This window comes from Eutrigla gurnardus, assembly GCF_963514095.1.
Source record: "Eutrigla gurnardus genome assembly, chromosome: 23".
Lineage (NCBI taxonomy): Eukaryota > Metazoa > Chordata > Actinopteri > Perciformes > Triglidae > Eutrigla > Eutrigla gurnardus.
In genome coordinates this window covers 16004146-16014573 of record NC_139934.1, presented here as the reverse complement: position 1 = coordinate 16014573, position 10428 = coordinate 16004146, and the positions used below count along the sequence as shown (strand labels likewise).

The window sequence follows — 10428 nt, the reverse complement described above, 5'->3', positions numbered from 1 at the left end:
TATAATGAAGAAATAAAGATGAATATCTCACTCGTGCATTATTTCAAGCTACAGACAGACATAAATGTCTGAATGTGTACCATGTTATTAAACTAGAGTGATGGCTGGATAGAAAATAGATGTCTAAACCAACAGCTTCCACATCACATGCAATTCATATAGAGGAGAGTTGTGGCTGGTTTAATTCAAGAAATGACAAATGATTATTATGATAAATAATAATATATGATCATTCAGACACATCAAAATAAACACAATCTGGTTTATATTCGACTTAATGGCTGCACGGTTGATGGAGGTGAACTCTTACAGAAGGGGATGAAAGTTGGTGGTGCTGAGAATTGAGCAGCATCAGTCCAAATCAAAAACCTCCACAAACCTCCCAGCATGCAGCAGGCTGATGGACAACAGGAGCAGACTGACAGGTGCAACAAGTTCCAGCAACCAGGGTTCACACACTTCCCCACATGGCATGTATACCACAGTGAAGGCCACAACAACAATAGATTTAATATAAAGTCACAATTTAGTCTTTTTTAAGATAAAGATTGAGTTTGAAGTTTCTCTAAAACAGCACATCTGTGGAGTTGCAGCCAGACAGTTTCAGGAAATGCATAAAGAACAATCAGAACAAGGAAAAGTTTTGCACTGATTTTAAAGATGTGTTCCATGAGCGAATTATTCCAACTTCAACTTCTGTTAATATTCACATTTTCAGTGTAAAGTTTAAATGTCAACATGTAGGTTATATATGAGTGATTTTCTTATCTAATTGAGTATCATGTTATTGTCTTATCTCAGAATTTGTCTTGTTTTGTTTTTCAATTAAGTACATTATGCCACATATTTCCATCTTTAGGTTGATCTGATCTTTATCTCTGTTTGTTTTTGTTTCTGTGAAGTAACTGATTCTTCATATTTATATTTAAAAGATCATTCTTTCTAGATGTGGTATACTTAACATGTATTCATGATGGGAAGTCTGGCATACTCAGAGTTTAAAATATCCTTCATTCTGCATCAACATACATATACATAACCACTTCTCATCCCTGGTTCAATAAAGAGACAAAATCGGAGCCTGGCTATGAATGTCTTTAATGTTTCCCAGATCAGAATCACAGCATACAGTGTATAATAACTTCTAAAGTAAACAGAAATATCATCACCTCATTTATTTATAGTTTTACTATACTTTTTTTTTTAATAATTATCTTTTTTTAAATCCCATTATTTAACACTTTTCTTCATCTCAAGTCTTGGGTTTCTGAATTCAACAAAGAATGTAAAAACAAGACAACAGGTGCATTTTGATGCAATCGAGACCAGGCTGGAGATTTATGTGAGTGAGTGTCTTCTGTGGGCTGTTAACCACATTCGGCCCATGCACCGCTGACCTGACACAGGTTCTCTGAATAACCTCGGTGACATGAAGCCATTTTGGATTTGGGGCACGTTGAAATCAGAATAAACCGACATACATCCAGTCGGCTCCACTGATAAACACAATCAGACTCTGAAGGGGTGCTGGATTGTTCAGATTGACTTAACATTTCATTCATCTGTCAACGGTTTAGAACATGCAACTGTTACATGACCTCACCGTGAGGTCATCGCAGCCTCCATACCCACAATGCAACACAGTGTTTTGGAGGGAAAAGACCACCTGTGTGATCTCATTACTCGATGAGGCATCGTATGGTATCAAAGCCCTCATGTCTGTCGCACATGTCATTAAGTGGCTGCATGGAAACACGGCTACATGTGAAGTGAGCTTAACACTGAGTTGACTGCACTTTAGTTTAGTGTCTCACTTTCCAAGTCTGGTCATTGAATCACAGGCCAGTTTTCTACACCACCCTTACATCAGTTAGCTGGTCAAAGCTGGCTTTCATCAGGGCTCTCAGCCTCCCAGATGTTTCAATCATAATATTAATAATAATAATAATAATAATAATAATAATAATAATAATAATAATAATAATAATAATAATAATAATACTACAGCGCAGAAGACTATAGTTAGCTTACAAGATGTATTTCAAAATAAAAGTTTGCTAAAGCTTGAACAACAAAAAGGAGAAAAAAAATCTACTACAACTCAGGAAGAAAGAGCAATGAAACCAACCGATTCAAATGATATTTTTCAAACTTTTGGAAACTACACATGATCTCAGGCCCTCTATCGTGTGGGGGCTGTAGTGAAGATGGATTTCTGCTACAGGGACTTTCCTGGTTAGGACCAATGATGCTACAGGAAGCCCACATGGTAATGGGCAACATCAGACAAACTAAAGGAAACAAGGTCATTTTCTAATGACATGAAAAGTGATCAGTGGCAAGCATATTTTTTGAAACCTCTAGCGGGTGGGCTTCTTTTGCAAACTGCACCTGTTGTCTTTTGTTGTCACAAAATAAGCATTTCATTCATTCACTCAAAAAAAAAAAAAAAAAATGAAAAACAAACAAGAAACTTAATATTTACAAATATTTTGTCTGTTTGATTCTTACACTTAAAAATGTACAGTTTTGATCCTCTTCCAGATGTTGTGTCTGTCTCTGTCCTGCTGCCCAGTTTGGTATTTTTCTTCACACATCCAGCTCCCTCAGTGTGGGCAGACTGGGGTGAAGCTGCCTCAATGGCGCCCTCCGGTGTTAGCTTATAAAATAGACAGGGAAAAAGAACAGACCGAACTCGATACCTTGTTTCTGTTTTCACCTCCGGTGGGGTCATTGTGGCTGTGTTGTGGTGAGGTTGACCTCTCGACCCCTCACTGCCTCCGTATCCACAGGCGTGAATAGAAAAGGGTTCACCAGACATATCAGATCCTTCGTAGGACGGATTAGCAAGGTATCCTCCTGGCAAACATTGTGGGTAGAAAGATGGCCATGCCTTTGAATGTCTGTGATCAGTTCTTCCTTCTCCTCTATTGATTCTCATTTCTACATTTAAGGCTGTGAGTCTTTTTCCAGTCTCCTCCCACAGCGTGCACCTTTCCTTGCACGACTGTCCACTGCATTGGTCCACCTGCAGTAGCCCAGTTGTTTTGTGTGTTACATTGTGCACATTTCCCTTTATTACAAAATCTCTGACAGGAGCAGCCCGGTATATCTCTCCCCTTCCAGCCCTCCCCTGCCACCCCGTGAGGCAGTAATACAATAGAAAACAAGCAAACAAACAGGCTAAAGCTAGAGCACAAGCGGAGTCAGCACCGGTGACGGACGGTCGTCCCTTACTTGACGTAAGCTTCCATGTGTTCCTGCGGGCCCATCAACAGCACATCAGTTCAATTAACATCCTGTATTAGCCATGAACCATGTTTGGGATCCGTAGCAGAGCATCGGAGGGGATGGGCGTCGCCGAGCTGCAGGCCTGCACATTCTCACCCCAAAGAAAAGAATCAGAAACAGCAGTTGTCCACTGTGTTGCTTTTACCCTGTTTAGGAGAGCCGAGCCCCCTTTCCATCTCGCAGCTCTGCGCCGCAGGCCGCAAAGGCCCACCGGTTGCCCTCGGTGTGCTTAGAGTTTCATTTACAACTGACGAGCTCACAAAATAAGTCACTAGCTTAGTGAACGAACCCTTGGATGTGAGGAGAACAGCAGAGTTGAACTGAGGTCAGAAATTGTGTCGAACGCAGCTGACACAGTGAAGTCAGAAGGTTTTGAAGTTTCGCGGCCACTGCAGGGAGCTGATCACCGCAATGTGGGCGTCGGCCTCAAATACAAAGCTAGTGCACTGACGGAGGGAGGGAAAGGACGGGAGGAAGTGAGGTCGATACGGAGGGGGATGTCGGCGTACGCAGCAGGAAAGAGCTCATTCTGGAGCTTTTACTATGGGGGGATCCTGCCTGTCTGCCTCTCTATCTCTTTGCAGTCTAATTAGAACCAACCTATACCCATGTGAAACACACACACACACACACACACACACACATACACACACACACACACACACACACACACACACATACACCGAACACACTTCCTCTCGCAGGCACACATCAAAGAGAATATGCATGTTCTGGAAATAGGGGTGCAGACAGGAGAAGGAAGGTGTAAGTAAAAGAGCAAAGGCTGCCTGTCTCTGCTTTGTTTCTCACCATTACTTACTGAAATACAAAAATAATTCTGTACAGGCAAGCTACAACAACAGATTTGGTACCTCACATACCCTAAAAAAAGACTGGAAGAAAAAGTAGCTACTGTAGACGATTGCTTGCGGTTGGCGTGCTGTATCAACTGTGGGAGAAAAAGGAAATAACACCACGTAGGAGGGAATGAATGGAAGAGTACGTTCCCAGTTGTTCAACGTCTTCTGAGATTTGTGGCAATTACTTTTTTATTTTATTTTTATAAATGGGTGTTGGGAGGCGGAGAGGATTTGTTGGGTCAATACGGGTGGGCTTCAGCGATGTTCTTTTTCTGTGAGTTAAAACAAAAACCAAAATCTCAGGAGTGGACCGATATGATTTGATTAGATTTGGGAAACGTGCATTGACAGATACAGTGTCCTTTCCCCCGTCATCATCTTGAAAAATAATTCATGCATAGATCCCCACTGAGAAAACCCATTTATATACTTTCTCCTTTGTACACATTTATATATAACTATATATAATATCATTTCTCTATATCTATATTTTCAGCAAAAGTTCTTTCCACAAAAAAACAACAGTTAAACAAATGCTTTAAAAAAAAGAAGAAACAGAAGATGAGAGAAAGAAAAAATAAACACAATCGAGGGCCAGTTTGGCACTTTGTCATGAGAACACACATCATCTGTTAATTGACAGTAAATAGGAATACTCTAGAATATTCTTTCGTTTTTTTTTTCTCCCCAGATGAGAAAGCAAACACAGTAGTACATACTTGGCACCAAGAATGCTGGTAGAATGAAAGCAGATCAATGACAGATCAATGTTTTCCTAGCTAAATGATTACTGTATGTACTGCATGCCCCCTGCCTACAGCTCATAGCTGGTGAGTCCTCGGAGCAAAGGAGCGCTGGGGAGAGGGAGAGCATCACATGAATGAGGAACAAAGCGGGGATAAGACACAGGTGTAGAAAAGGGAACGATATTTGCACAGAACACACCGGGGAGCGAAAAGAAGAAGATGATGAAAACTGCAAGGGCCGAAAAGCTCTCGTCCTTTTGACAAATGTCAGGGGCCTTTTGTCTGGAAACAGCAGACCTTTGAAAACTGTATCTTTGAAAGGTCTAAATGACCCCCGAACGGATCGTCTGCTGCCTTGCAGTTTCGTTTAAGTTGCTTCTCCACACGCCATCGGTGGAGCTGCTAAGTTTGACAGCACACGATGGAGGAGGTGGAGTTGTTTTTGGAGAAACAAGAGTAGAAGAGAACAGAACAAAGGCCCACATCCAGAGGCCTCCCTTCTTGATCAGTGGCAGAGCCAGTCTTCATGGTCCTTAGGTGGCGCTGTATCGGGCCAGTCCCTACTATACCCTGGTGGTGGAGTGGGGATGCGGCAGGGTGTTGTTGTGGCCAGTGGAGGGGAAAGTGTTGAAGGCATGAAGAGGCTGCATGCTGGTGATGGTACTGGGGATCATGGTGATGGTGTTGGGCGTCATCAGCGGCACGTCGTCGGGGGCGCGGCGTAGCGCCAGCGTGTAGTCCGGCGGGCAGGCGGGTCGTAGGATGTCGTGGGGCCGGAGTGGCTCCATGTCGTGGTGAACGTCGTGCTCCGAGTGCTTCATCTGCAGGGACATGATCTCCTCCTCCTGGCTGTGAGCCAGGTCGTTGGCAGGTCCGCCCCGTTGAGGAGACAGCCGGTGGCGTCGCATCTCATGCCGCTTGTCCCGCTTGTAGTAAAGGGCGGCAAAGGCCAGGATGTTGAGGAAGAGGAGGGACGCCCCCACGGCGACCGTCACACTCAGCTCAGTGGAGTAGTCCCGGGTGTCTCCAGGGAAGAGCGCCTGGTGTGGACGCTCCGAACCCTCCGGCTCTGGTTCAGAGGGAAAGGTGGGGTAGGGGTAACGAGTGGGGCGAGGGCCCGGTGGTTTGGGCCAGGGTCTGTGGGTGCCCTGGCCAGTGCCTGGTGGCAAGCGGGTGGTGGTGGGGAAGAGCTCCTCATGTAGACTATGGAGGTGGGGGACTAATTCCAGCCAGAAGGCCACTTTGTTAGCCCTGTAGTTGTCTCTAACACGAGGTTTTAAGCCAATATGGAGGTACTGCTTGTCCTTGGAGTTGAACTTGGTCCAGATGACCTCTTCAAAGCGGTTAGGCTTGGTGTGAATGAACTTGGTGTCCTGAGGGACTGGCAAGTTGGGGTCCCTAGAGGAGGACAGAGCAGATATTTCAGTCTGGTTGAAAGATTGTGTTGACATAAGTACTGAATACAACCTTGTGTTCTACATTTTAAAATATGAACGTTAGTAAGATTAGCCCCTCACCACTGACAAAGACACTTGAGCTCTACTACTGAAGAGGCACAACACTATCTAATTTATCCTTCAGTCGCCCCACAGGGCAAAGAGAATTCCATTATGAAATCAAATAAGCAGTACGGCCTACCCAGTCTTGGCAAAGTTGGTCCAGTAAGTCATGACAACGGCGCTCAACATCACATCATTCTTGGAGAAGTTGCATGGGAACAGATCTGTAGCACCAATCATGGGTACGCCAAACACGTACGGGATCTCATCTCCGTGGGCAGCATCGGCCCATTCGGGTCGCGTCTCCGTCTGGCAGTGGTGGTAGAACGTGTAAAAGTAAACCGGTGACTGAAACTCGGCGTGCAGCTTCGCTGTGGCCACTGCCGGCGCCACCCACTGGTGGTCTGTAAACAGAGCTAAGAGGGTCTTCCGTCGCATGTCGCCATTGTCCCTGTCGGCCCAGTCCGTGTACATGAATTTAATGGTCTCCCTCAGGATGTCTTTGCCTGGAGGATAAGAAGCGGGAGAGGGAAAACAGAGAAAATTGTGATAAGTTAAGAGGAAAGTAAAGACAGGGATAGAACTGAGAGGTGAGAGAGGTCAAGCGATGTGAAAGGAGGAAGAGAAAAGCACACATTTCTTAAATGAACGACAGGAAGGATGAAAGAGGCGTCTGTGTTTGTATGTTTGTGTGAGAGATACACAGTTTAGAGAGAGACTGAAAGGAACGACGGCGCAACATAAAGGGCAAAAGAGAGAATATGCGTGTCTGAGTGGGGAATGAGTGACAGGCACTCGAGAGGAAACGTGACTGCATCATGTATATGCGCCTGCATGTTGACTGCGGCCCGCTGTGAGGGGTTTTGCAGGCTGATCTGTTGGGAACAACAGTGCTATGATTGGGAGCGGGCTGCCTGGGGCATGATGAGAGACAGCATCAGTGCCCACGGAGCCTCAAAGGCCAGAGCAGAGACCCACCGTGGTGAAAGATAATCTCAGTGATAGGCAACCTCTTTAGTATGCCTGTGTTGGTTGATACGTTTGGGCTGCTGCTCATATTTGATCTCTATTCTCTGTCTTTGCACAAACATATCATAAAGTCCTATAAAGAATCAGGTATCAGGGAATATATTCATTATGTCATAAAGCAGGTCATTGTGATAATGGTTTATGATGATAACGTTTATGACTGTTTGCTCTTTTTATTTGAGTTATCCTTTCATTTCAGTTTTATGTGCAAGGACCCCAGGAAGGTTGCATCCACTGGGTCCTCTAATAAGCATTATTTATTTATCTATTTAACCAGGTTTGTCCCGTTGAGATTAAAAACCTCTTTTTCAAGGGCGACCTAGTCATAACAGTCAGCAGCAAATACACGATTACAAACCCCTGAAATACCTTAAAACACTAAGATTTATATTAAATCAATGAAGGAACGTTCTGTGAGCCAGTTATGAAGCCTATTCAGTTAAAACATCAATTTATGGAATCTGCTTCAAAGTATTTTCCTCTTGATTAGAAAGCTGTTAATGAGACAAGCTCCTTTGGGACAGAGAGCATAACAAGACAATGACAATCTGAGGAGCATGTGTGCTTGAAAGGAGTAAAATGTTGGCGTTCCTCACCCTCAGGGTAGCCGTAGAGGTTGTCAACAAAATTGGAGATGGTGTAGTCGAACGCCGCGGCTGAGATGCCATCGTTGTCCTCGCTGTCGTCCACAAACTTCAGCCCCTCTCCTTGGTTCACTCCTATTAGGATGTCATAGTTCAGGAACTCCCCCTGGTGTTGCAGCACAGGAAGAACATGTTGAGTGCAGGGTTTTCAGTCTGTGTACCATGAATGCTGCTCAATACAACTTTCTTTTGTGTATTCAGTCTATAGCGGCAGCAACACTACCCTCCATGCTCACAACCAGACATCCTGTGACAAAGGTTGTGATCCATGGGTCCAGAATAGACCACCGAGGGAATGTGTTACGCCGTTTTTAGGATGGAAGCTCACACCAACTGGTAAATGTCACCGCCAGACCCCGACTCTGTGGAAAGGTCACACTCGCACTTACTGTAACAAGTTCTTCACGTTCTCTCTGTCTGGTGTGTCATCACAGCTCAGCACTTGCACAATGAAAAACCTGTTGAGGCCGTATCTGCAGTGCCACCTTTGACACTTGTTCCGGACTAACCTGCTGCATGAGGATCTCTGGATCGTCCGGCACCACGTCTCCGTCCACCACGGGGCCGAAGGCGATGTGGTAACGAGCAGGCTGGATGTCCTGGTCCACCAGCTCCCTGAAGTTCTTGCGCCTAAGGCAGTCGACCAGGTCGGCCGTCTCTGTGTAGGTGCAGCCCACCTTCCGGGCCAAGATCTTGGTGTATTTGAGGGGCTGGTAGTTGACAGACCAGCTGGAGATGGCAGTTCCACTCTGGGCTATGGCCCTGTGGAACAGACCTGAGAGGACAGATGGAAAAGATGTATTTATATTAGGATGTGGGGGTACAATGAAAACGCTAAAATGGTGGCTGATCTCTACATTTCAGTTAGGAATGGAGCTCTGTGAAGGTGTCTGACTTTAGTTTCTTTTTTGAGAATGGGATCCAGATGAACTACTAAATTGCAACTCTTTCTCTTTTTCCACTTTTAGAATTGGAACATGCTACAGTGCTGTTAGCTCAAACAGAGAAAAAAGAAGCAGGACTGGGAATGAGCTCATCTGAGACGCCAAAAGAGCCATTTTCTTCTCTCAGACTCTCGCACTAGCTGTGCCCCCCCTCGGTCTCCTTAGTTCTGCCAGTCCTGTGCTGCTTGAACCACTCGAGTGGCTCGTTAAGAGGCCGCCTGCCTCGCCCGTTTCTTCTCATACTACTGTTTTCTTTCTCTTCCCTCTGCTGGGCTGAAGATTGGTCAGTTAATTATTAAGCAGATACCTCGCTCCCTGGGAAATCAATTATAATAAAAAGTAGCTTGGAAATAGCTCTACCTACACATCTGCACTGAGAACGTCAGAGGAGGAGACGGACTCAGGGAGAGGTGGGAGGGAGGTATTATTTCATTTGTCTTCAAAATAAGTTTCTTTGTCACTCCCTATGTGCCTCTAACCTTCCTGCTCACTGCTTCCCTATAATTGGCTACTTCCAAAACATGTTCTGTCCCCTTTGTCCTCCTCTATTATTACCTCTCCTCCTCTTCCCTTGAACACAGGATGCCATGGATCCTGTCTTTCCTCTTATAGTTCCCTGCCCATCATCATAACAGTATCACTTACAACCCTCTCTCCATCCGATCTACCACTTCCATCCTGCCATCCATCCTGTACGTCTCTGCTGTCAGGCTTGATTTGTGACGCTGTGTTGTTGACATGATTGGTGTCTCTTAAAGGTGGGGGTGACAGACTCCTTACCTGGCATCCCTGGCGGGGGGAGAGGGGGGGGGGACATGACAGACAGGCGCCGTCTAGAGGGCTGATGTTACACCGTTAGATGCTGATGAAGAAGAGGACGATGATGATGATGATGATGGGGTGATGACAAAGCGGAGGGATGACAATGTGGGGGGGGGGGGGGGGGGGGGTTGTCAGCAACAGGAGACAAGGGGTTATTACAGGCTTCCCCAACCGTTAGGGTTCCTGTAAGCTGAAAATTAATGATTAAACTACAATGACTGTCTATAGTTCTGGTTACCATGGAAATAAACAAACAAGCATTGATGGAGCTAAACGTCTGGCCTGTATCTGAGGAATACAAGCCCTTCAGTGTTATAATTACACTATGGATCTGCTGATTAGCTGACCTAAAGATTGTCTTTTTTGAGAAAAAGCCATGCTGGCTGTTGACCTCTGCTTCCCGCTGTTATGCTAAGCTATAGGCTAACAATCCTGATTCTGTTTCCATACTTAAAGGTGTTACATTTGAAATTCGTAGCATTAATATAGCAGCAAACAACTATTCTCTATGTAAAGATAGTGAAGTCATGTACCTGAGCTCTCCCTCTCTGTGTTAAAATCAGCTTCTCTCGGCTCTGTTTGTATATAAATAA

General features: G+C 45.1%; 1 protein-coding gene across 2 annotated transcripts in view; it reads right to left on the bottom strand.

Moving 5' to 3' along the window:
* Positions 1-10428, bottom strand: part of LOC311008589 (neuroligin-2-like) — a 217323-nt gene that overhangs the window by 35481 nt on the left and 171414 nt on the right. Inside the window, exons 6-9 of one of the 2 annotated variants that reach the window (XM_084002314.1) lie at positions 8579-8844; positions 8022-8175; positions 6536-6902; positions 4169-6295 (exon numbers count right to left, since the gene is read on the bottom strand). In XM_084002314.1, coding sequence (XP_083858440.1) covers positions 5461-6295; positions 6536-6902; positions 8022-8175; positions 8579-8844 — 1622 coding nt within the window. In that variant the 3' untranslated portion in view covers positions 4169-5460. Of the gene's footprint in view, positions 1-4168; positions 6296-6535; positions 6903-8021; positions 8176-8578; positions 8845-10428 lie in introns of those variants that run through there. The other variant, XM_084002315.1, reaches the window with a different exon arrangement.